At 44.3% G+C, this 27,309-nt stretch overlaps 1 protein-coding gene across 1 annotated transcript in view; it reads right to left on the bottom strand.

The window, feature by feature from the left end:
* LOC118097504 (venom factor) overlaps positions 1 to 24,439 on the bottom strand; it is a 70,835-nt gene extending 46,396 nt beyond the window's left edge. The window contains exons 1-12 of the mRNA XM_060269008.1: positions 24,279 to 24,439; positions 18,644 to 18,836; positions 14,487 to 14,649; positions 13,127 to 13,197; positions 11,852 to 11,937; positions 9,496 to 9,578; positions 9,030 to 9,120; positions 5,755 to 5,857; positions 5,284 to 5,404; positions 2,477 to 2,592; positions 2,144 to 2,290; positions 428 to 640 (exon numbers count right to left, since the gene is read on the bottom strand). Of these exons, the coding sequence (XP_060124991.1) occupies positions 428 to 640; positions 2,144 to 2,290; positions 2,477 to 2,592; positions 5,284 to 5,404; positions 5,755 to 5,857; positions 9,030 to 9,120; positions 9,496 to 9,578; positions 11,852 to 11,937; positions 13,127 to 13,197; positions 14,487 to 14,649; positions 18,644 to 18,836; positions 24,279 to 24,349 (1,458 nt within the window). The 5' untranslated portion in view covers positions 24,350 to 24,439. The remainder of the gene's footprint in view (positions 1 to 427; positions 641 to 2,143; positions 2,291 to 2,476; positions 2,593 to 5,283; positions 5,405 to 5,754; positions 5,858 to 9,029; positions 9,121 to 9,495; positions 9,579 to 11,851; positions 11,938 to 13,126; positions 13,198 to 14,486; positions 14,650 to 18,643; positions 18,837 to 24,278) is intronic.
* Positions 24,440 to 27,309: the final 2,870 nt, after the last annotated feature.

The raw sequence follows: 27,309 nt of genomic DNA, 5'->3' as shown, positions 1-27,309 counted from the left end.
AGCATATATCGTTCAGGCTGCCATAGTTGCATAGAGAAACAAGTTCTTTTGATCTCTGGGTACATCTGACCCTATTATTCCTAAAAGAAAGGCTTCTGGTCTTTTTACAAAATACCCTTTAAATCAGGCATCCCCAAACTGCGGCCCTCCAGATGTTTTGGCCTACAACTCCCATGATCCCTAGCTAACAGGACCAGTGGTCAGGCATGATGGGAATTGTAGTCCAAAACATCTGGAGGGCCGAAGTTTGGGGATGCCTGCTTTAAATACCCCCCCCCCCAATTTCATTATATATCACCTCCCTGCTTTTCAATGAGGACCAGGCACATGGCTGAAGACTTCCCTCTTCCTTCTCTCACCAACACCTTCAATAGTAACAGTTGTATAGAGACTTGGCCCTCAGGCTTCCATTCTGCCCAGTACTTACTATATAGGTGAAATATTGGATCTGATTCGATACTTGTTGGTTGTTGCTCTTCACGTTGAAGTTGATAGGCAAGTTGTCTCCAGCCTTGAGCTCCGTAGCTGTGACTGCCAAATGGAGATAATTTCCGGATCCTCCTTGGGTCTGGTATGCTGTAGCTATCATGGTCTTGGTTGCCTGACGTTCATTTAAAAGTTGGGGATCTTTGGTTTTTACCTACAGAAAATTGAAAGTGTTGATCAGAACACTATTAGCCCTTTAGTCCTTTTAACACCCTACATTGTGAGAGAAGGTACACACGGAGCACAGTTGAGTATTTTTTATTATTATATTCATATTTATATCCTGCCCAGGGTGGCAATGTCCAAGTGGGGAGGAATTGTATAGAATCTTGGGCCTATGAAGATCTATGAAACACCTCTGTTACGTAACCTGTATCTTCAGAAATAACTCCACTTTAATATGAATGTTTGAAGTAACTGAAATTCAGGACACCCTTCCTCAAATATAGGATGTGGCAGTTGTGGAGGAAAAATTATATATATATAATATCACTGCGTTCCCAGCTACCAGGTCCCACACAAGCTCAGGTCGGGTTCTGCACTGTGCCTGGCATAAATGGGTCAGAATGGTGGGTCTCTTCAGTACCTCAGGATAAAAAGAGAACCGTGTGGTCTCTCAACCCTATTCAGACCAATGAAGATTCACATTATAAACTCCCTTAAAGCACAAGTTATCTTGGCTCTTCGGGGAAAGCCATCTTAAGTACTGGTAACTTGTGAACTCCAGTCAGCAGTGTGAATGATGGCTGAACAACATACCAAAGGTGCAGGTGAGATGGAATTGGTGAACTGCCATCAAAAGAAACAAGAAAATTAGAATATAGTTTATCGGGATCTAAAGTTGAAGAGTAAACATTGCTACTGAAGCCCCCATAAACCACATGAACCAAGTCAGACTGTTGGTCTCAAGGGGAACATAAGAAGAGCCTGCTGAATCAAGTCCACCATTTAATCCACAATCCTGTTCACAGTGGCCTATCAGATGCCTGTGGGAAGTTCACAAGTAGGTAAAGGCCCCCTGGACGGTTAAGTCCAGTCAAAGGTGACTATGGAGCTGCGGCGCTCATATCACTTTTCAGGCTGAGGGAGCCGGCGTTTGTCCACAGGCAGCTTTCCGGGTCATGTGGCCAGCAAGACTAAACCACTTCTGGCACAATGGAACACCATGACAAAAGCCAGAGCACCCAGAAATGCTATTTACCTTCCCACCACAGTGGTACCTATTTATCTACTTGCACTGCTGTGCTTTCAAACTGCTAGGCTGGCAGGACTGGGACAGAGCAATGGGAGCTCACCCCATCACAGGGATTCGAACCACCGACCTTCTGATCGGCAAGCCGAAGAGGCTTGGTGGTTTAGACCACAGCGCCACCGACGTAAAACAAGAGCACCCTCCTTTCCTGCAGTTTCCAGCAACTGGTATTCAGAAGCATATAGCCTTTGACTATGGAAACAGAGCATATCCATCAAAAATGGACTGAAACTGGGACCTCTATGCAAAGCATGTTCTCTCCCACTGAGATACAGATTCCCACTCCCTAAAAAAAATCATAATTCAGTTGCTTTGGTTCTGTGTGCGGAAGATACACACAGTAACTGCCAGTAGCACAATTCATGCATTTGAAGGGAACTTGGCATGGCCTCGGGGGGGACTCACTGTGATTCTGAGCTCTTGGCTGTTTGCTGGGGTGTTCAGGATCAGCTTGGCTGTCCCATCATTCTGAGTGGTTCCTTCAGCTGCAATTGGCTCTGTCACCACAGGTACACGGGAAGCTGGGGAGCCATCAGGATTGGTGACAAACACCTAAGCAGTTGAGAAGGAAGAGGTGAATGAGTTTGAGATGCAGCCGCCTCTGCAGAGCCAACACCACTTTTCCCAAGACATCCATGGATTTAACAGATTTCCCACAGCTCCTTAGGTTCACCACTGTCGATTTCTAAGAGCCTGGGACTGGGCCATGAAAGGAAGAGAGACGCAGGTGAACATTACCATCAATTCAAAGGGCATCCCTGGCTTGAAGTACTTGGGGGTTTTCGTGAAGTGGATCTGATAGGGTGATGTCACAAGGCTGATGCCAGATCGCTCAGTCACCACCATGTCGCTGCCTGCAGAAAGGAGAAGAGGGGATGCAGAGAAGAAATTAAGCCAAGTGGGGAGAGAAAAATATTCACAGTGTTTCAGAGCCAGGCTCTCAGCATTTGCTCCAAATGGAATACCTCCAGTACACAAGTGGCTTTCAAATGATCCTTTACACACCTGCTTGACTGCCGAGGAATCCCTGTGCATCGGATTGGCCATAGGATCCTTGCCAAAGAACAGGTCAGCCCCTCCATACACAATGCTCTATGTACTGGCAGTAGGGTTGCCACCTGTCCCATATAATACAGTACAGAATCGTCCTGTATTTCAGTGTAGAATGCAATGTCCTGTGTTGATTCAATACAGGGCACAGTTTGTCCTGTATTTCTACCCTGCTGCATGCTCTGTCTCTGTTTCGTTCTCTGCCATGTTTGGGATTTTTTCCAAATACCTGCCCCTGCTCCTACAAGGAAGGGATTGCTAACTTGGCTGGAGAAACTGTCTCACTTTTTTCTTTTCCTTTTTTCCCTCCTTGCTCCCTTTCCTTATCCTGCCCCCAAGGAGCAGCAAACCAGGACAAGGCTTTCATGTCATCACTTCTAGTTCCCTGCAGCTTTGACATGAGTTAAGTCATTTCAGCAGCAGTTGGGGGGGATATCGCCCCCAATCCCTTCCCCTCATGTCCTGTACTTTGCCAGAACAAAGGTGGCAGGCTTCCTATAAGCTTCTGGTTTGCCACAGCAAAAATGGATGTTGAACTATGATGGAGATACAGCCTGATCCCATATCTCTTCTTAAGTTCACCAGAGTCCTATGGATCTTTGGATCACATCCGTTCATTTGTGGGGCACAGGAGCTCCTTCACTTTGTATGCCATGGTGAGCTAGCCTAATCTAGCTGGCTGCAATGTAGAATGCTGCCTCGCTACCAGGGTTGAAATAGGATTCAACTGCCATTTTGATTGGCTTCAATTGACCTTTCTCACCTCAGACTGCAAAATATATTAGACCTAGCACAGCCTGGTGAATGATGAGCGGACTTGTGCAGCAGCTGTTGTGGAAGCAACAAGTAGACCCAATGATCAGGATATTTTACACTACAAAACACTTGGGAGTGGGGCCCATAGATTCTAGCTAGAATCCTTTGAACTTTAGGTTTCTTTTTAAATAAGGAAAAATGTCTAGATTTTGTAGTTACATAAACAAGTTTGAACATGTTATGGCCAAAGAATACTAAAAACAATAATAAATTCATTGTGGTTAGGTTTCCTGATTCATATACAGATAACAATACAGTGGTACCTTGGCTCCCAAACAAATCGGCTCCCGAATGCCGAAAACCCAGAAGTGAGTGTTCCAGTTTGTGAATGTTTTTCGGAAGCCGAACATCCAACACGGCTTCCGCTTGAGTGCAGGAAGCTCCTGCAGCCAATCGGAAGCAGCGTCTTGGTTTTCGAACGGTTTTGGGAGTCGAATGGACTCCCGGAACAGATTAAGTTCGAGAACCAAGTTACCAATGTATTTTTATTTCCAGGAACTGGCTAAAAATTTTAACTTAAAGACTAAGTATTTCTGGATTATAATGTTACAGGATAAAATATCTGTCTGTAGCATGGTATGAACAATGTTTATATATATATATACAGTATACACACACACACACACACACACACACACACACACAGTGTGTATACACACACACACACACATATATATATATAATGTAGTTTCTATGCTAATCAAAATTCCTTGCAGTGTAAATGAGTTCTGCTTTCACTTCTGAATTCTTAACAATCCAAGAAGGGGCTTAATAGCCCAAAGCTATTATCACTACTACTACTACTACTACTACTACTATTAGTATTCTTTCATTTCTATACCGCTTTATATTTTTTAGAAAAATCTCAAAGCTGTTTACACCAATGTTATGAACTGCACCAAGTAAGCCAGAATCCAGTGTGCCATGTGTGAACCACTTACTGTATCATGACGTTCACATCCAGTACCAGATTTACATATAAGCTAAACAAGCTATGGCTTAGGGCTCCACTCTCCTGGGGGCCCACAAAAAAATTAAAGGAAAAAAAACCTGGATGTACATTTCCAAAATATAAGATAAAAAACAAATAAAATAAAACCTACATGCAGCAACAGTGTTTTGTGTTGTGTAGGCTTCTATGATGTAAGTCACAGGCCCTGCCTGCTAGCTGGCTCCCTAAAATATCACTGGTTTGCTCATTTCTATATATAGGGTGCCTACATTCTGCATGGACTGGTTGCGTGGCAACATGTGCAAATGGCTTTAGATACCTATTAGGTCCATGGTATTCAACACAAAAAACAGTGACAATTTGTTGTTGACAAAGGACATCTGGACATATAAAGGGCCCCATTACCTTCAGTAGCTTAGGGCTTCATCATACCTAAATCCAGCCCTGGGCACAACTTCCAACAGCCCCAGGCGGCATGGCCTTTGGTCAAGCGGGATGGAAGTCAAAATTATCTCAAGCTCACCAGGTCGGGGAAGGCTGCCTTCATGAGATTCTGTGTTCAGTCAGGACTGGCAGAGTTTTGCGCTGTGCCTGCTCCTTCTGCAGCTACCTGAGCTGCTGCCTCTTGAGAGAGTATTGGGCGTTGATCATATGAAGGGCCCCATTACCTTCAGTAGCTTAGGGCCTCATCAAACCTAAATCCGGCCCTGTTCGCATCATAGCTCACCTGACTCAGTCATCACTGTCACAGAGACATAGAGGGAGTGCCCAACCAGCTCGTTGAGGTTGTGAAATCGCTTCTGTAGCATTGCTCTTGTCAGCACAGCTTCCCCTTCCCCTTCTGTAATCTGAAAAGAAAGGAAAACAAGACTGTAACCAAAGTGGTACATTTGCTTGTGTGCACAACAGAACACACCCACAGGCACAGGGCCATCTTTAAGCATATCCGGCGCCGTGATGCAAAGCTCCCTCTGGCACCCTCCCCCCCATTTCCCAGAGTTTTTTAGGGAGGACGACGCTGCCAGTGGGGCTGCAGGAGCCGGGCACTGCTTTGGCACAGCATGGCGGAGGGTGGCGAGCTGATTCCGGGAGGCGCTGTGTCCAGCCTCCGCCTCTTCCCTGGCACCCTCCAGAACTTGGCGCCCTGGGGCCCCTAGCCTCTATGGGTAAGACGCCCCTGCACAGGCACCTATCTTACTTCAATTCTCTTGAGTGAATCTGGAATACTCTGTTTGACATCATCTGTTTTCACTCCAAAGAGCACAAAGGCCACACCCTCCACATTCTTCCCATAGAGAAACCTAAAAGAACAAAAATAAATTGCAAGGGTCAATTTACAGAGGACATGGCTATCAATAGCTACAGTACTAGCCATGAAAGCTGTGTTCTACTTCCACTTTCAGAGGCAGCATGAAGATGACTACCAGTTGCTGGGAATCACAACTGGGGAGACTGCTCTTGGGTGATTTTGTAGTGACCAATGTAACTCTTGCAAGCTTTTTTACTTAACGTTTTGTGTTTTAGCTGATATTAAAAGGTAAAGGTAAAGGGGCCCCTGACCATTAGGTCCAGTCGTGACCGACTCTGGGGTTACAGCGCTCATCTCAAGTTATTGGCCGAGAGAGCCGGCATACAGCTTCCGGGTCATGTGGCCAGCATGACAACGCTGCTTCTGGCAAACCAGAGCAACACACAGAAACGCCATTTACCTTCCTGCTGGAGCAGTACCTATTTATCTACTTGCACTTTGACATGCTTTCAAACTGGTAGGTTGGCAGGAGCAGGGACCAAGCAACGGGAGCTCACCCCGTCGCGGGGATTCGAACCGCCGACCTTCTGATCGGCAAGCCCTGTGGTTTAACCCACAGCGCCACCCGCGCTGATATTATTTATAATATTATTTATAATATTTATAATACAGTAAATAGCTGATATTATTTAACTTCCATTAACATTAGAGTCATACCTTGGATCCCGAACGCCTTGGAACTCGGACGTTTTGGCTCCCGAACACAATAAACACAGAAGTGAGTGTTCCAGTTTGCGAACGTTCTTTGGAACCCGAATGTCTGACAGGGCTTCTGTGGCTTCCGATTGGCTGCAGGAGCTTCCTGCAGCCAATCAGAAGCCGCACTTTGGTTTCCGAACGTTTTGGAAGTTGAAAAAGACTTCCAGAATGGATTCCATTCAACTTCCAAGTACCGTGTTTCTCATATTATAAGACATGTCTTATATTTATTTTTTCCTCAAAAAAACCACTATGGCTTATTTTCAAGGGATGTCTTGGTTTTTTCCTCCTCCTCCTGCCACGGCTGGCATTGCTGCTGCGCCTATCACTATGTCTTATTTTCGGGGTATGGCTTATATTCCTTGAATGCTTAAAATCCTGCTATGGCTTATTTTATGGGTATGTCTTAAAATATGAGAAACAGGGTACAACTTATACTGTTTTGTTAACTGCCCTGATCTTTCCTACAAAAACAAAAACAAATCACTGACAGTTTAGATGCTTTCCTGTACAGTGGTACCTCCGGTTGTGACGGGATCTGTTCGGGAGCTCCGGTCGGATCCCAAGGTTTCTGCAACCAGAGATGCCGCTTCTGTGCATGCTCAAGTGGCGAAACCGGAAGAATACTTCCAGGTTTGCCGCTTTCGCAACCCAAAGTTTACGTTACCCGAGGGTAACATAAGCTGAAGTTCCACTGTAATTGCATTTTAAAAGCTGAGACAAATGTAACAGTTTTGCAGACTCCAGAATTTATCTGTAACTTGCATGTTCAGCTCAGTCACGGGACCGGGCAACCTAGGCTTGTTTCCCCTCTTCTGGGCTATGTCAGTCGCACCCTGGTGGTGTTACATCAGTCACAATGCATGTAAAACACATTTCTGTTAATACCACATTTCCTTAATGCTAAGAACCTCAAAGAAGAGAATAAAGTTAAAACATACTGAATTTCCTTTTCATTTGTTGGGAGAGGTGGAGTATGTGTTTTTTGTGACAAATGTAAGACACCCAACATACATTTTATAGTCCTAAGTTCATCTGCTTTTCTTCCTAACATAAAATTTCTGGTTAGTTCACCAAATGAGAAAGCAAAACTATCAATATCAATATCAGTGTCATTAACCTATTATCTTATTTTCTTGGGAAATTAAAGATCTGTTTTCGACGTCAAATGGGGGTATGTGTGTGAGGGAGCTGAGGACTATGAAAAGCAGGAGACCGGTGCCAGAACCATAGGCAGATGTATGCTTAGATATAATAAAAGAACTGCAATTGCTTATTATTATTATTAGCATTAGCATTAGCATTATGTTGCAGTGATATTATATGTCTTATGTTTGGTTATTCTGATACAGTGGTACCTCCGGTTGCAAACAGGATCTGTTCTGGAGCTCCGGACGCATCCCGAAGTGTTGGCAACTGGAGGCGCCTGTTCTGCGCATGTGCATGGCGCCATAGAGCGCTTCTGCTCATGCGTGAGCACGTAGAGTGCTTCTGGGTTTGCCACGTTTGCAGCCTAAAGTTTGCGTATCCAGAGGGATACGTAAGCAGAGGTACGACTGTACTGTATTTAGAATGCTGTTGTTTTTTGTACGTACTGTACCACTTTGAATACAGATTTATCTGTGGAAAATGTAGTCTGTTTACAAAAGCAATGACAAGAATGACAATGAGATCAACTTGGGGAAGGGGAAGGGTTCAATTCCCTTACCTATCTGCCTCTTATATTTTAATAGAATTTCCTGCTTCTTCCCTTTATAAAAGAATGGGATAGATTTGTGCATGAACAAATGTGTCTGTCCCTCTCACATCTATTTTTGCCCTAAGGGTCAAACTACATGTGACACTACACACATTGCCTGTAGCTGTGACCCTGTGAATCTTTTAAAAATCGTAAATAGCAGTTCCTGGTCAGGACAGGCACCATGGAGAGTGTTGATAAGGTTTTTACTCTTAGCCTTTGTCCTGTGATCCCAACAGATCTTTCCTCTCCCCTCTCCAGCTGTTCTGAACTCTAAGAGGGAAGTTCTTAGTGAGATAAAAACAACTGGATTGGGGCCCCCAGTGGCTGCTATTTACAGTTTTTAAAGGGTTCACATAGCAACCCAACTACACATGATATGTTTCTTAGCAGCCAAAGTGGGAAAATTATAACTCCCTTTTAGGCAAGCAAATCTACTGAAAGATAACTATTGATTGTTACAATCTGGAATAATAAGTTTCAGGAAGGTATTAAATCGTATATTTTCTTTTCTGTAATATAATGAAAACATGATCTTATTATCTCCCCCTTTATTATATCTCCTCTTTTGCTTTGTATTTTGCATTCTAATATTTCTAACCGTTTAAAAGGTTCCAAATAAACGCGTTTAAAATCATTCTGTGAATTCTTGTTTTTCTGGACATGATAATTTGATTTTATGCAGGTAATACCTCATCTTTACCTTCCCACAGTTGCAGGCACCCACCTTGCAGTGATAGACACTCTGAAATCCCTGTTGCTATCAATGTAATAAAACTTATCCGATGGCTCCACTATTACTTCAAAGCTTGGCAGTACTAGAGGGAAAAATAAGGGAAGAACATATAAACATTCATGGAAAGATGAGAATATCTGAGCGTAGTGAGCTTTCAGGTCAATGCCAGCAATTTCAATAGTATGAGCAATTCCAAGTGTCATGGTGGAAGACCAATGGGAGTATTCCCTGGGAAACAGTCAATTCAACAATCCCTCTCAGTGCACTGTTCTGGGGGTTCTCGCGACCCCTTCACAAGCCAACTTCAGGAGCAGGGAGAGGAGGTAAACCCCGTTGCACAAGTGGGCAGGGCTTTCACTGGCAAGATTCATCTGTTGAATCCAACCCAAGGGATTAAAGAGGAAACAATGCCTAAGATGGGTCAGGGGAAATGCTAAGCAGAGATGGTCATCCTTACCATATTCCTTGACGTCAAATTGCGTGGTGAAGGTCTCCTGTGGGGAGTCTTGATACTTGGCCACAATCTTCCATGTCCCCAAACTAGAGAAGGAAAAGGAAGGGATCTTCACTGCTTCTGCTTTGTCAACTCATGATAGTAAAGGTGAAATAAGAATGGGCTGCAGGGCCTATTCTCGTCATGGGTGAGGTGAGGATATGGTCTATGATCTTTGATGCTCATTCCCCACCACCACCTGATGGTGGTCAGAATTAAAATGGTGCTTATGGTCCTCTCTGGAGGCCAGCAGAGAAACACACCATGGCTGAGGGAGGGGGAAGATTCTGATACAGTGGAGGGCTCAGCCTTGCCCAAGTGCCAATGCGCTCTATGTGGGGCTACCTTTGAAGGTGACCTGGAAACTACAACTAACCCAGAATGCAGCAGCTGGACTGGTGGCTGGGAGTGGTCACTTGAAAGACCTACATTGGCTCCCATTACGTTTCTGAGCACAATTCAAAGTGTTGGTGCTGACCTTTAAAGCCCTAAACCAGGGGTAGGCAACCTAACGCGCAGGAACCGGATGCAGCCCAATTGCCTTTTCAATCCGGCCCATGGACCATCCAGGAATCAGCATGTTTCTACATGAGTAGAATGTGTCCTTTTATTTAAAATCCATCTCTGGGTTATTTGTGGGGCCTGCCTGGTGTTTTTACATGAGTAGAATGTGTGCTTTTATTTAAAATGCATCTCTGGGTTATTTGTGGGGCATAGGAATCGGTTCTTTTTCCACCACATGGTCTGAGGGACGGTGGACTGGCCCACAGCTAAAAAAAGTTGCTGACCCCTGCCCTAAACAGCCTTGGCCCATACCTGAAGGAGCGTCTCTACCCCCATCATTCAGCCCGGACACTGAGGTCCAGCTCCAAGGGCCTTCTGGTGGTTCCTTCACTACGAGAAGCGAGGTTACAGGGAACCAGGCAGAGGGCATTTTCGGTATTGGCGCCCGCCCTGTGGAACGCCCTCCCATGAAATGTCAAGGATATAAACATTCTGACTTTTAGAAGACAAGTGAAGGCAGGCCTGTTTAGGGAAGTTTTTAATGTTTGGTGTTTTATCGTGTTTTTAATATTCTGTTGGGAGCCGCCCAGAGTGGCTGGAAAAACCCAGCCAGATGGGTGGGGTATAAATAATAAAATTATTATTATTATTATTATTATTAAGTTGATTTCCCCCTTCTTGTTCTCAATGTAGAGCTTTCCTCCCATGCTTGTTCCAGCCAGATGGGGAGGTAGAAATAATAAATTATTATTAGTATTAGGTCCATAAATTACCATATAGCATATAAGGTAAAGGTAAAGGGGCCCCTGACCATCAGGTCCAGTCGTGTCCGACTCTGGGGTTGCAGCGCTCATCTCGCTCTATAGGCCGAGGGAGCCAGTGTTTGTCCGCAGACAGCTTCCGGATCATGTGGCCAGCATGACAAAGCTGCTTCTGGCAAACCAGAGCAGCGCACGGAAACGCCGTTTACCTTCCCGCCGGAGCGGTCCCTATTTATCTACTTGCACTTTGACGTGCTTTCGAACTGCTAGGTTGGCAGGAGCTGGGACCGAGCAACGGGAGCTCACCCCGTCACAGGGATTCGAACCGCCGACCTTCTGATCAGCAAGCCCTTATTATTACTACTGTATTATTAAAGTGGGCAGCAAGATCGCATCAGCAACTCTCTTTGCTGGTGGTACTCTGTGAAGAACCCCAAAGTGCCATTTTGGGGCATGGTGGAGTACTGGTGACTTTGGGCCTCTTGAACCCAGAGCCCCAAGGACCACCCAAGGGGTCCAATCCTCAGGTCTCTCAGCTGCGCCATTCTAGAGCTGGCTCAGCAAAATATGTGTGAAAACCCACTCCCCATCCTCCGCCCTGGCCAGGGTGAGTGACAGGCCTTGGGTGCAGTGTTGGATCTGCCACATCACTGCTTCCTGGTCAGGGTTGGGCTTACTCTGCCCAGCCACACTCCTAGTCATACACCCCTGAGATAAGCCATATTAGGCTCAATGGGGAATACATGCAAAGGACTGTGCTGTTAAGCTTGGGTGTTAAGCAGAATGCCTACCCAAAAAAATATTAAGATGTGGATATTTGGAGGGTGAGATCACACTCTCACACCCCAGCTATGTGTATGTCACAGGGTGGTTGTGGATGGTAAATATATACTAATATTGATGAGAGCTTGGAGTGTTTTTTGTTTTGTTTCATATGAAACCCCCAAAAGAAGGATAAAGGGCACTTTGCACATTGATGAGTTTTCTTCTCAGGTTGCTGTTTCAGCTCACTTTCTGTACAAATATGCTGCATGGTAGTATTCATGGTCCAATACCTGACAATCTCAGGTAAGTTGTAAGGCCGGATGTTTGTTGAACTGGGGCTGACGGAACTCTGGCTGACAATAATGCCATCTGGTGTCTGTGAAGGAGAAAAACATGTTTCAATGGCTGCTGAAGGAATGAAAAATGATTGCACTCAGTATTCATAATGTGGAAAAACCAAATTCTCTAGATAGGTAAAGCTTTAGTTCTAGTCTACCAGGTCCTTGATCTCGGCTTAGACACAAAGCTTCCAGGATGGCTCTGGCCTAAACTGTTGTGAAGATAGTTAATTTAATTAATTGGTTTAGGAGATTCACACACTTCTTTTTGAGGAACTCCTCCACAAAGTGGCTTTCTGTATTTAAAAGTACAAATCTTTGAAAACAAAAAACCAGTAACAATAAGCAATAACACATTTAAGAATCGCCAGCCTTGCTTCAATTAGCTATCCTTGTAGTACAAGAGATGGGGGCAACCTAATCTCTACAGCAATCATATTCCAGCACTGCTGAAAAACAATACAGGGCCGGCGCATGAGGCAAGGTGAGGTGATTGCCTCAGGAGGCAGGATCTATAGGACCAGCAGATCCAGTCTCCAAGGAATGTATTACCTGCTGCCACAGAAGCAGCTACAGCTGTGGGATGCTCCTTGGAGGCCAGATTTACCGCTGTACAGTGACCTCTTGGCAAATAGGACTTCACCCTTATTCCCGTTGTAAATCTTTCTTTTCTCCCCCTTGTTTCTGTGCGCTCGCCACACCAGTCTTTAGTAGTAATTGCTTTTACTACCAGACGCTAAAACAGGCACTCTGAACTGGCTTTTAAGATACAGGCAGGAGGACAGAAGAGGAAGGAGGACATCTTGCCACTTTGGGCTCCTTAAAAGGAGGAGCAGGAGATATAAATGGTTGTGTGACTGAGAGGGAAAAAGTAAACAGCCTGATGCCCCCCCCCCCAAATCCCAGTATAGTTATTTTCCCAAGGTCTTGGTGAGATAGTTTCCCATAATACCACTGCTGGGATGGGCCAGCACTGCCAAGGTCTGAAATGGCATTTAAGGAGCTATGAAAAATGCCCATGCCATATGCTTCCTAAGATGGCCATCACTCTTTCTGCGAAATCACCACAGAACATTTAGTGAAACACCAACTGCAATTTCAGGTGGCCAATGCTGCACTGGTTTCCCCAGCCACTCTGGGCGGCTTCCAACAAAATATTAAAATACAATGGTCTGTTAAACATTAAAAGCTTCCCTAAACAGGGCTGCCTTCAGATGTGCCTCTCACCTCAAACTCAACAATCACAGGCTTTTCCAAATGCTCCATGTTGTGGCCCACAGAAAAGACACGGTAGCGCACTGAGAAATAAAAGAGAGGTATTTGAGTTTGAAAAGAAATAGAAAGAAAAGGAAACATGAACTACATCCATCCTACACATTTGGTCTGTGTGTGTGTCATTTTGGGGCATGGGGGAGTACTGGTGGAGCACACACACACGCACACACGCTCACATCCGTATTTTGCTCCTTGGATAGAGACATCGGATTCTTATCTCATTATGCATGATCAAGCTTTCTTTAGCACCTCAGCCCAGGACTAATTGCAGCCATCAGCAGCCATTAACAGCCATCTACAGGTTTACCACTCCCATCAGCCCATCACCCATTCCCACCCACCCCCACCACCCTCTGTATATAGTATATAGGGTCTGACACTTCTGTTTCTAGTGTATCTGAAGAAGTGTGCATGCACACGAAAGCTCATACCAAAATATAAACTTAGTTGGTCTTTAAGGTGCTACTGAAGGAATTTTTTTATTTTGCTTCGACTCAGACCAACACGGCTACCTACCTGTAACTATCCGTATTTTGAGATATACAAATCTTGCAGGGGTTTTTTCCTTATTGTTTAAAGATAAAAATACCAGAAAACAAATCCATTTCTGGTAGTGGACTATGGCATGTTGAAGGTGCACTGCTCACCCGACCTCCCACTGGCTGAGTCACTGCCGCATAGCAGCAGAGAGAAGCAGGGGCTAAGCCAATCCAGTGCTCCTTCTGGTAGTCTGTACTGTGTCAGCCTCCCCTCTCCTCCTCTTTGGGACAGTATGCAGCTACAACTCAGCTGGAGGGAGGCCAGGTGAGTGCCACAGTCCCAACAAGCTGTCTGTTACTCTCACATCCCATGGTGTGCAGATCCATTTGCTTTGTCCTACAGTTGCCTCTTGCAGAAGAGAGGCTGCTGGTTCTGCTTAAAGACTACAAAAACCTACAATACCTGAGGGATGAATACACAGAACTTTTTCAGACCAACTTGAGTTGTCAGGTGTGTGTGTGTGTGTGGTAGGAGTGTTAATATTTGTTTAACTCTAGTTGCAACTAGGGGTGCATCTAATAATAGTAAAGATCTGAAACATAAATCAAATGCTGACCCCAAGCTGGTTATCCACTCCAGGCATCCCCAAACTTCGGCCCTCCAGATGTTTTGGACTACAGTTCCCATCTTTCCCCGACCACTGGTCCTGTTAGCTAGGGATCATGGGAGTTGTAGGCCAAAACATCTGGAGGGCCGCTGTTTGGGGATGCCTGATCCACTCTATACCCCTTACTGTGGTCCCAGATAAGGTGGGGCTAGCAGAAGGCTTCACCTGCAGATCCAGGGGTGTAGATGGTTTTATCTGTCTGAACAAAGAGATATCCACTCTGGAAGGAGACCAGAACCGTCTTCTCCAATGTGAACTGAGGACAGCTGGCCTGGACAACCACATACTGGTTTTGCTTGGAATCCTTCTTCAGGTCTTTGGCAGGAACCTGTGTTAAGGGAATCAGGAAAACTTGTTTAGGTCAAAGGGCTGGAGGGGGGCAGAATAGAATGCCCTGACCTCCTTGCCCTGCAGCTAAACTCATTCAGATGTTTAACTCTCCTGTTTGCTTGACACTTTGTTATGTGGGATGTAAACCATTGGTACGGTCAAATGCAACATTCCTTATTTCCCTAGAGTGGCCACATGCAGGTGGACATAAGGATAAGGAAGGAAGGATGAGGAATCATTTATTGGCCAAGTACCGAACATACTTGGAATTTTGCTTCAACTACATCCAGTCAGTGTGACGTCTGGAGCTTCCTCCCCCTGCATGTGACCTGGGAGATGGCCATGGCTCCAGCTGACTCCACAAAAGAGACATGCAGCCATTTTCTCAGTTCGTCTTGTTTCTTATTGCTCTTTTGATGATCTTTTGCTGCCATGCTGCTCTCCTGCAGTCATTTTGTTATCTAAATGTAATTTTGCTGTCTGCTGGCTCTCAGCCAGCAGCACATGAGTTCAGTCTCCATAAGAGATGAACTCACAGTTTCTTTGTGTAACTACCAAATCCTAAAAAAAAAAACCTCAACAACTTCAATCCTAAACAAAGCTCAAAAACTTTGGGGTAAAATAATAAAAAAGCTCAACAACTTCAATCCCCCAAAAAAGGTTAACCACTTTGGTTGGCTCTTTTCGTTGCCCAAAACAACATCATTATTTACAAAATGTTTACGCACTAAAAAAGCACCACAATAGTGAATACTACTCATATGATTGCATGATATTCATTCCTGACCTCAGACAAACGTGAAAATAGTGGGAATTTCTGTTCCCATTTCTGTGTCTGACAGAATTCTGTAACATCCCTAAGATCAGCCCAATTGAAGAGTAACTCCTTTTCTTGACAAGGTAAATGCAGATCATTCAGCAAACAGTTGGCACTGCATCAAATATGGCTGCTGACTGGCAAATAAAACTGAAGTGTGCAAGAGATTTAACTAAGGAGCGCATAAGTAAGCTGGATGACCTTAAGAAAATAAGTTGTTGCTATAATTTATTATTCAGATGATTCCCAGAGCATGTGGAGGATGGCAGCTCGGAGTGCTTCTTGCATGACAGGCTCACTGAACACTTCAAATAAATGGCCATAGACATGCTGACAACAGAGTTTGTCCACAGTCTGACATTCTCTTTTGCTCTTAATGCAAACAAGCCAAGAGACGTGGCTGTACACTTCATTAACTCCAGACTAAAGAGACAATACATTAACTTGCCAAAGGCACTTTAAAAATAGAATTTAGATATTTCAGGTTCCCTCAGCTGAAACCATAAGACAGAGCCAAATTGTGACTAATCATAGAAGAAGGCCTGAAGTATATATTCATAAAAGACCAAGATACATGCTGCTCACCATACCAACCAGGGCCGGATTTATGTTGGATGAGGCCCTAAGCTACTGAAGGTAATGGGGCCCTTTATAGGTCCAGCTGTCCTTTGTCAACAACAAATTGTCGCTGTTTCTTGTGTTGAATATATGCTATATGGTCATTTATGGACCTAATAGGTATCTAAAGCCATTTGCCACTGTTGTTGTATGTAGGTTTAATTTTATTTGTTTTTTATCTTATATTTTGGAAATGTACATCCAGTTTCCCCCCTTTTATTTTTTTTTTGGGGGGGGGCTAAGCTATACAGTCATACATCGGGCTGAATACGCTGTGGGTTGCGTACTTTCAGGTTGCATACTCGGCGGACCCGGAAGTGTTTACTTCCAGGTTCTGCTGCGCGCGCATGCACAGAAGCATTCTGCGCGCTTTGTGCGTGCACAGAAGCGCTCTATTGGCACTTCATGCATGCGCTAAAGCGCCACTCGGTCTGCGTACATTTTAGGGTGTGAACGGCACCCCAAAACAGATTGAGTACGCAACCTGAGGTACCACTGTATCTTGTTTAGCTTAAACGTAAATCCAGCACTGATGCCGACAGAAAACTACTGTTACTCATGGATTTTAAAATGTTACAAACCTTCATGCATCTGGCCTCTTTTGAGAAGCTATCTTCCTCTCTTCCACTAGACTCCAGGGCTCACGAATATGACTTGGGTGTCATTAACAGGCAATAAATTGTTATTTAACGTCTTGGTGTGTGTTTTCCCCTAACAGAGAAACACTTCTGATATTTTTCTACATCAAGTGCCAGGGATCTCAACCGGACTCAGATAGTAAGCACTTTGACTTGTTTGGGGGACTGGGGGAGATTTGATGTTCCACCTAAGGTAACAACGTGTTCCTATTTGTTTTATTTCTGCCTTAACTAGTTATACAGTCGTATCTTGGAAGTCGAACGGAATCCATTCTGGAAGTCCGTTCAACTTCCAAAATGTTTGAAAGCCAAAGTGCAGCTTCTGATTAGCTGCAGACGTTCAGCTTCCAAAAATAGTTCGCAAACTGGTTTGCAATGTTTGGGAGCCAAAACGTTCGAGAACTAAGCTATTCGAAAACCAAAGTATGACTAATATTTCCTAAATGCTGGGACTATAATTTGATATCACTATGTCAGGGTATGTGTTATCAGGTCTAAAATAACTCATATAGTGTTGGTGAAGTTAGTTCTCTTTAATCAAAGAAACAAAACAGCTCAGGAGGCCAGGCCTAGTGAGCACAGCAACTCTTCCTGGTAGATCTTGCCCCAATGAGTCAGTTGTGAGGACAGAAGGTTCCTGGCTTCCCACAGCTCCCTAAATCTTCTCTTCCCCCTGGTTCTTCCCAAGCAATCTGAGACTCCAACACCTTGTCTATCTTTGCTCCACCCTCTTCATGCCTCTTTGGGTTCTGAAATACCAGGGGAGAAGGGAGCTGGTCACTGCAGGAAGGGGAGACAGCCTGGCTCCCTCATCAGCCCCCCTCCTCTCCAGCCTCCGCTTCTGCCTCTGAGTCTGGACTGCTCTCTGCCACAGCCTCTTCCAGCTCTACCTCTTCATATTCCGACACCTCCTCTTCCCAGTCTGCTCCCTCTTCTCCCTCTGGCCACTCATCATCATCCCACCACCAGTCCCCTGGCTCTGAGCCTTCTTACCTTGCGGGTTCCCCAGCTGGTGCCTCCAACCCCCCCCCCCCCACTCCTCTGCATCCAGCCACTAGCAAAGTCAAATCCATTAAGAAGAAACATCAAAATGGTAAACCACTTTTCTTAGAATCCTTCCTTAAGCATTAGGAATAACGCCCTATAAAAGTGTTTCTCAAACTTGGGTCTCCAGCTGCTGTTGGACTACAAATCCCATCATTCCTGACCACTGGTCCTGCCAGCTAGAGATGTTGGGAGTTGTAATCCAACAACAGCTAGAGACTCAAGTTTGAGAAACACTGCCCTACAATCAGCTGTAGGGCAACCCTATACATGAATACTCAGTGCAGTCATTTGAAAGAATCTTGCAGTTTTCACTTTTAATAGCAGTTTGAACATCTGCAATGGGCAAATTATCATGTTTAGACTGTGCGAAGAATGAGTTTCACAGGTGAATATCTGCAGATCAAGGCACAAAGGTGGGTGAGACTGGTTTTTATCCAGGTTGTCAACCCTAACATTTTTCAGCCCAAATTTACTGCTGACCCTTCCAGAAAGCAGATACTGAAATAGGACCATTGCATACGATCACACAAATCCTCACAAATATATTTTACTAAAGCTGGTCTGGGAGCTATAACAATCTGAATCTTCTGATGTGTTATATTCAGGTCTGATCAGACAGCATTGTACTTTCTTTAAATTTCCCATCATTGGGCTTGATAGTACAGATGATTTGCCCTTCCCTTACCCCTCTCAGAGTTTCTCTTTTTATATGCTAATCCAACCACCCCAAATGTAACAGACAAACTGCGCAATCGTATGTATGCCCCACTGTGTTCAATGCGACTTGCTTCTAGGTTGAGTGTGCACAAGTCTGGAGCTTGATTTTTGCACATACACTATGGCACCGTCCCTAATCTTCGCTCTGCACCCACCTTTATGGCTGGTGTCACCATCATGCCATTTGCTGGGTTCATGGGAACTTGGACCATATACAAGGTGTTTCTCTTCTGTGGGAAGTCATGCACAGAGATGGTGACCTGTGTGTCAAAGTTGCTTCCATGAGCCTCCACCACAATCGTCTCATCGGTCTCTACTCGCAGGACACTTGGGGTGATGAGGGAGTAGCTACAAAGGAGAAAAAGTTCATTGCAGTGAGTCTGTTTGTTGCATCTAAATACCTTTACCACAGCTCCTCCATGCTTTGGTATGCTCCATGCTCCTTTGCCAACTCCTCTTGCTTTGGGAAATTCAAGAAACAAATGGTTTAAGAGGCCCTCATTTATAGGCATCACCCTGTCAAGATTCTGAAACCCCCCCAAAAAACCTCCAAAGCCACGGTCCAGTCTTTGTCCTGTCACCTAGAATAATATCAATACATTTCCAGTGACAGAGAGGCTTCCACCCATCTTCTCCGCTTAGCCAGTCATAAAAACCACTAGCAGAAGATCCCTCCTCTGTCCCCATCAAGAGAAAACAGTTTAAGAAAGAATGAGGAGGGAGGATTTTTGTCCAGGCACATTTCTTGATGGAGGTAAGAATGAGGAAAGGGGGCCTTCCGGTCTATCGCGCTGGTGGGAGGACGCAGAAGCCTCGAGCTCTGAGGCTTCTGGCATTCGCGGAGGGGGGGGAATACCGCAGGGGCACGCGGATCCCCACAGAACCCCGGGTTGAGCTTCCTGGGGGCTAAATTTGCCCTGCGGAGCTCCCGACGTGACTCCTCCCCTGCCCGGGAAGCTCGGCAGAGCCCCCGAGAGCCAGCGGAGTGGCAGTCGCGGGAGCCATTTTGGGCACCAGCATTACCTCCAGAAGCAACATCCCGAGCCTTCACCCAGAGAGCGATGGATTCCTTCCGCAAAAGGCAACGATCAGGAAAAAAACTCAGTGTGAGTAAAAAAGCGTGATTGGCAACATTCTTTTAAAATTCTGACACGGTAGGTGACTACAAAAACGGAAGTCGGTCTCCCACTTTGATTGTTTTGTGAAGCAGTAATTTGATCCCCAGCAAGGGAAGAGAGAGGAAGTAACCAATTTACCAGGAATCAGACTCTCAAACCCCTCCAGGAGACTGGAACTAGGTCCCTGGAGAGATCTGTGAATGGATTGATATTTTGTTGTTATTAAGAAAAGACTATGCTATTGATATTTGGATTTATGGAATAGCCAGAACTGGACTTAAAATGGACTCCATCTGGGAATTTGACACCTGTCACATCCGGTTTTATTATCTGCTGTTTTCCCACGGGATTTGAGAGCAAGGACGATGGCAGTCTCAACATCAGCACAAGATTCATATTACCAAAAGATCTATTTGGAACTTTTATACATTAAGGAAGAGCTGGTCAAGAACAATGAACACTGGCGACAAATTAACAAAAGACTTGAGATCACGAGGGGAGATATGGATAAGGACTCAGGAAGAGAAGTGACCTGCTCAGATGACACGGAGGACGAAATAAAAACGATAGACAGTAATAACTTAGAAGAACTTCAAAACTGTAAAGGAGAAGAGGAAGAAGATTGTCAAAATGCCCCACAAGTGGGAGATGTGGGACAAGTTTTGGATTTAAAAAAAGAACTCTTCAACGGAGAACCGGGGGGGGTCTCTGCACACCCAGTGAGAGAGGGTGTGCAGGGAAAGCTCTGGGTCGAGGGGAAGGAAGAAGGGGGGTGCTGGGAAGCAGCAAGAAAAGTGTGGAAACAGCAGAGTGGTTTTAAAAAATATTGCTGGAAGCTTTTGGAAAGGGTGGGAGTGGAATAAAATGTTTAATCATGTGATTTTAGGCTGGTTTGATTGGAAAAGTCTGACACTGGTACGAAATATGGAATTTGCTGAGGTATCCAGGGAATCTGGGTCCAGGGGAAGGGGGGGAGAATGAAGCATTAAAATGCAGTTTAATTGCTGGTAAAAAATTTAAGTTGGGGAGATATATTAGAACATAAGTATTTAAAAATTGAGTTTATAGATATAATTAAATGGTGATAATGAATGAGGAAATGTTAATTAATTAAAAATTATTTGGTATAATGTGAAAATTGCTCTACGAGGAAGTAAATTAGGGAATCAATGAGGGGGGAACCGGGGAAGTCTCAATGTTATGAAAATGATATAAGATTATTAGATCTATTTTTTCCTTCTTTTTTATTGTTGTTGTTATATTTTTATTTTTATTTTTGGGGGTAGGGAGGTCCTTTTTTTCTTCTTTTTTGTGTGCTCCTTTTTTATTTTGTATTTTGTGTTATTTCTTTTTATGTGCAAAATGAATAAATATCATTTAAAAAAAGAATGAGGAAAGGGGTTTTTATTTTTGTTCTATTGTTTTTGCTTTTGTTGTAAAATTAGGGTGAGAAAACTGCATAATGGAAGTTCATACAGCAACCCAGTTTTTCTTCCTTTACTTAAGTGGTTGTGAGAAATGGTGGCATGTGGGAGAGATGAACGAATTCTGGAGGCTTCTGTTGAAATTGCAGAGATAAGATTGTTGGGCTAGCGCCTGGGAGTCCAATCCTGGCTTCAAAACCTCACACAGCCATGAAGTTCATATTACACTGGGGTAATTGCTGTGGTTTTATATTGGTGAATGATATATGTTGCCTGCAATCCTCTGTCCACTTGCATTGAGTAGGAAAACAAGCCACAGAATGGCTGAATTAGTATTACAGCAAAATTACTCACAGAAGAGGATGCTGCCCATGTGACCTCCAAGGCATGTATACGATATCTTTTAAAGATTCCAAGGAATCAGGGGTGCCAACTTCAATAAAATCCAGGGGGGGGGGGAGGAAGTACGTCCCATCCCACATAATTGATCACAAGACATGGCACACACACCACTTGAATGGCAATGCCCATCAACTGGGGGGGGGGGCGCGGCGGCAGAACATTGGCCCCTAGGAGTTGGCTCCTATGCAAGGAAGACGGTAGGGCCCTCGTCAATCATTATTTTCTAACCTCAGCCATAATGTGAAATCAACATCTGACTTCCTCCTATGAGATCACACCACAATTTGTCCCGGAATCGCAGAACAGTAATCTGGACGTGGACACCAGCTGTCATTCAATGCATAAGTCTTGAAATTAGATTTTGCACTTTGCTTTTTCCTCTTATGTTTGTAATTTGTAACCACCTGGTTACAAATTACTAGCACTCTGGATAATGCTGCTGTTTTAGTTGATTGTATATGATGCATATTTTATTGTTTTATGTTTTATAAATTGCTTTGAGAAGGTTTTGCCTTTAAGCGCGGTATATAAACATAAGGTTGGGGTCCCTTCATGAAATCCCTGACTCCTTCCAATGTTAGCCAAACATAAGGAGGTCAGCAAAGAAAAGGAAAAGGGTCTGGCTCCCTAATGTGAGTGCTCTCGTGTACCTTTTTTTTTAGAATTAGAGGTTGGGTTCCTATTCAGGTCTAAGGCAACAAAAATATTTTAGGTTTGGATTAAATTCTACTTCACTTTCAAAAAACCCTCTCTAAACCAATAAATCTGAGTTCAGGTTCAGCGACTTTTTGATTGTAACTTTTCCTTTTGGGCTGTACTAACTTTTGATTTATGCCTGATGAGGACATTTCCACATTTACTCCATACCCTCCCCACATCCCATCACGGCTGACACAGAGTGATGGCATCTGACAAAAGTCAGCTCACGTAAATGCTGAGTTGATCACAGGTGGCATCAACAACATGTAGCTGTGCATACAACAGAATTATAGAATTGCAGAGTTGGAAGGGACCGCAAGGCTCCTCTAGCCCAAGTCCCCTGCAATGTGGTAGCAATGCAGGAATCTTTTTGCCCAACGAAAGGCTTGAACCCACAACCTTAAGCTTCAGAGTCTCATGCTCTATCATAGGGTGTCAGTGTGCCAAGGACACTTCCCTGTTTGAAGGGCTGTTGGAGGACAACCCTCTATTATTTGAATGAGTTCTCTATACAAAGAGCTATCTCAGGAGTAGGCAACCTAAGGCCCGGGGGCTGGATGCGGCCCAATCGCCTTCTCAATCCAGCCCACGGACGGTCCAGGAATCAGCGTGTTTTTACATGAGTAGAATGTGTCCTTTTATTTAAAATGCATCTCTGGGTTATTTGTGGGGCATAGGAATTTGTACTTCTTTTTTTCAAAATATAGTCCAGCCCCCTACATGGTCTGAGGGACGGTGGACCAGCCCATGGCTGAAAAAGGTTGCTGACCCCTGAGCTATCTGGTCAAAGTTTGTCTTAATGATAATGAACCTAACAAGGGAGAGCAAGGACCTTGCAAAGATTGCCCATCAATAGCACAGGAAACAGGCACAGAGTTCACCTTGTCATACTTTCCTCTCCCACCTTATGGTGAGAGGTATTTTATTTCTAAATAATTTGTAGTAATCACTGCTAAAGGTGCATCTCTATATAGACAGCAGCATATACAGATTGTATGAAAAATCAGTGTCCTCTTTTAAGGTGATGCGTTTTCTCTTTTTTGATTGTGCGTAAATGCAGGACTGGTCCTATCATTAGGCAGAGTGAAGTGGCCATCTCTGGAGACAGATGGCAGGGGGCGAGTGCCAATGGCAAAATGTTGGAAGACAGAGCTGTGTGTAACCCCTAAACTAGCCTGCTGCTGCCCCTCGGCGCAATGGAGGTCCAGTCACTAGTGTAAAAAATAAGATTAATCCTGGCAATTTGGCAAGCTTCTCTACACAGAGCTATAGGGGATGCTGCCTTGCCCTTTGCCTCAGGTAGAATTGTTGTTGTTGTATTATATTATACATATAATACATATTATATATGTTGTATTATATTATTATTATATTATTATTATCCACTATGGGCGGCTTCCAACACATATAAAAACATAATAAACATCTTGGTAAATAAAATGTCTTGGTAATTAGTCATTTTACACCACAGCTGACTAGCACTCCAACACATGTACACGCAACAGAACACACACACATGTAATTGTCAGACATGCCATGAAGCCTAAATCAGGATGGCTAAATTGAAACGTCATGCTCAGAGGTGATCAGAAACTGGAGACGAGCAACAGGGGAGGGCTGTTGCCTTCATGCCCTAATGGAGAGTTTTCCAAAGGTGGGCCACTCCAGGGAGGCAGAATGCGAGATCAGATGGACCCAGAGACACACTGCTAAAGCAGGATTCTTCTGTTCTTCCATGGCTTCCACACTTCTTGTACAAAGAACATTTCTGCATGTCACAAATTCAGAGCCGGCGCTGCCACCAGGCAGTGAAGTGGCTTGCTTCAGGCAGCAGACTTAGGAGTATGGTTGGAAGCAGCCAGTTCATGATTATTTTAAATGATATTTCCATCACTATGGTGGTGAGGGGCCGGGGGAGAGTGATATTTGGATTTTCTGCTGCAGGCAATTCCCCCCCCCTAAGCAAAAAAACCTCTTCACACTACATCTGAAGCAATTTTAAATCACCCCTAAAAGGATTCCTGAATTTGATGGATCTCCTCAGCACATAAGAGAAAGCAGCAGGAAATGCTTCCCTGTGCAGAAAACTCCCCTTGATTAAGAAATGCGGTGCTGCTGTGAACTGCTGACATCTGACTTGTACTTACAGTTGGCTGTGAGAAGAAGTCGGGAAAGAGACCAAGAGGACAGCCACCAGGTAGAAAGCTGTCCCCTCCATGGTGATCTGGGGGAACAGGAGAGGCAGGTTACCGTCTCAGTATTTATCCTCTGAGCCCCTGTCCAAGCCCTTTTGCAATCTGTGTTTAATCAGTAAATGGGGAGGAGTTTGAGCAACCTGGGAATTTCAAAAGAAATTAGCAAGGCTGTCAAAAATGACAGTGGTTTTTCTTTTTCCTCCCCTTTTTTTACAGCAACAGCTAAACAGTATGTTTGTGCAGCCTGCTCTTGATAAACTTGGTGGGGGTTGGCATACTATGCAAACATTGATCTGGGCCAATCCTAGGTTCAAAAGGCTGACTGAAAACTTTCTCTTGACACGCACACACACACCCCGCTGAAGAGTCCAGTCCTGGGGCTCAGCTTCCCAACCAGTATCTATCCCCTAAGAAGGAAGCCTTGCATGGTCAATGGCAACAAGAGGTCTTTCCAATTGCTTTGAACTTCTTGGCATCCTGGCTTGAGGCACTTGTATTTTTTTTACTTATTACACACAATTATTTACTTATCTACCTGGGAGAGACTGTGAGTGGGTCTTGGGCTCACCCATTGCCTCCCCTCTCCTCCCCCACTTATCTCACTACTAGTAAGGAGAAAAGTTCAAGTGTGCGGAAGGGACAACAGGTCTACCAGATGATACAAACATCGTCATCATCCTCCCTGTACCCCACCCATCAGACTAGGTTCCCCCAGCCACTCTGGGTGCATACCCTCCAACATACCTCCAAAGAAAATAAGGACTTCCCATTCCATAATGATAATTTTACTATTTATGCCCCACACATCTTTTTGGGTTGCCCAGCCACTCTGGCCGGCTTCCAACAGATATAAAAGCATAAGAAAACATTTTTTAAAAACCTTAAAAAAAACACCTCCCCTATACAGGATTGCCTTCTGATGGCTTGGGGATTGGATAACTCCATACCCTCCAACATTTCTTCAATCAAAATAGGGACATCTTAAGGAAAAGCGGTACATTCCAGGATCAAATCAGAAACCGGGATGGCTTCTCTAAATCAGGGTCTGTGGGTGGCTTCCAACAAATATAAAAGCATAATGAAACATCAAGCATTTAAAACTTCCCTATACAGGGCTGCTTTCACGTGTCTTCTGAAAGTCATATAGTTGTTTATCTCCTTGACATCTGACAGGTAGGTGTCCCACAGGGTGGGTGCCACTATTCAGAAGGCCCTCTGTCTGGTGACTTCACTTCTCACTGTGAGGGAACCGCCAGGAGGCCCTCGGAGCTAGAATACATTAAACCATACAAAAATATGATTAAAGATTATGCCATTTCAGTAACTCATCTACAGATACCAACATATAATAACATGGTAAGCGACTTCTGTTTCCCTCAAGTCAGTCCTATATGACACAGAACAATATTTCCCAGCCAATATGAACAAAATGTTTGCTTAAAGGAGAGTTGTCACTAATCCCACAGCAACAAGGGGCTCACGATATCAGATCCTCAGGTGTTCATGCGGAAGGCATTCCAACAAAAAGTGTACCAGGTAAGGACAATGTCTAGTCACCCCATTGGAAATTTTTGAGAGACCACTTACACACAGCTGTAGAGATGGCAATCTCTTTAATAGGGTTTACTCGTACATGGCCAAGGAATATTCTGCTTTTAATTTGTTAATTTTTTAAAAAAACAACGGGGTTTACAGTTTGCTCTCCATGGAAACTCTAGGGAGTTGGAGGTGCAGTATGTAAAGTTATTAAATAAATAACCTGGAAGGGAGTGCACAAATGTCCTGCAAGTCCAAAGTGAGTCCCCAAATTGCCCCTAAATACAATCCCATATGGAAAATCATGTCTGCAAAGAGCCATGGTTAGGGAACAATTGGGGGGGGGGGTCCTCCAAAAATTCCATGTACATCCATTTCCTTAAAAGTGCAAATGGGAACTGCATAATCACAATTTGTGAATGGTCAGATGTGTTTTTCAAACACATTTTGGCTCTTCTGCTGAAGTTCGCAGGTGGAAGGCTTGCAGCTGGCTCTTTGCAAGTTACAAAGACCAGCATCTTCTGGTATGCTCTAACTGCTTCTTTACTATTTAAAATTTTAAAAGATGATGCTATTAAGGTGCTACACCCAATATGCCAGCAAGTTTGGAAAACTCAGCAATAGCCAGAGGATTGGAGAAGAGCAGTCTACATCCTAATTCCAAAGAAGGGCAGTGCCAAAGAATGCTCCAACTACCGCACAATTGCGCTCATTTCACACGCTAGCAAGGTTATGCTTAAAATTCTACAAGGCAGGCTTAGGCAGTATGTGGACCGAGAACTCCCAGAAGTGCAAGCTGGATTTCGAAGGGGCAGAGGAACCAGAGACCAAATAGCAAACATGCGCTGGATTATGGAGAAAGCTAGAGAGTTCCAGAAAAACGTCTACTTCTGCTTCATTGACTATGCAAAAGCCTTTGACTGTGTCGACCACAGCAAACTATGGCAAGTTCTTAAAGAAATGGGAGTGCCTGACCACCTCATCTGTCTCCTGAGAAATCTCTATGTGGGACAAGAAGCTACAGTTAGAACTGGATATGGAACAACTGATTGGTTCAAAATTGGGAAAGGAGTACGACAAGGTTGTATATTGTCTCCCTGCTTATTTAACTTATATGCAGAATTCATCATGCGAAAGGCTGGACTAGATGAATCCCAAGACGGAATTAAGATTGCCGGAAGAAATATCAACAACCTCAGATATGCAGATGACACAACCTTGATGGCAGAAAGTGAGGAGGAATTAAAGAACCTTTTAATGAGGGTGAAAGAGGAGAGCGCAAAATATGGTCTGAAGCTCAACATCAAAAAAACCAAGATCATGGCCACTGGTCCCATCACCTCCTGGCAAATAGAAGGGGAAGAAATGGAGGCAGTGAGAGATTTTACTTTCTTGGGCTCCTTGATCACTGCAGATGGTGACAGCAGTCACGAAATTAAAATACGCC

Source organism: Zootoca vivipara, chromosome 16 (assembly GCF_963506605.1).
Source record: "Zootoca vivipara chromosome 16, rZooViv1.1, whole genome shotgun sequence".
Taxonomy (NCBI): Eukaryota; Metazoa; Chordata; class Lepidosauria; order Squamata; family Lacertidae; genus Zootoca; species Zootoca vivipara.
The sequence above is the reverse complement of the archived record's forward strand: the minus strand, read 5'-3'. Positions and strand labels throughout refer to the sequence as shown.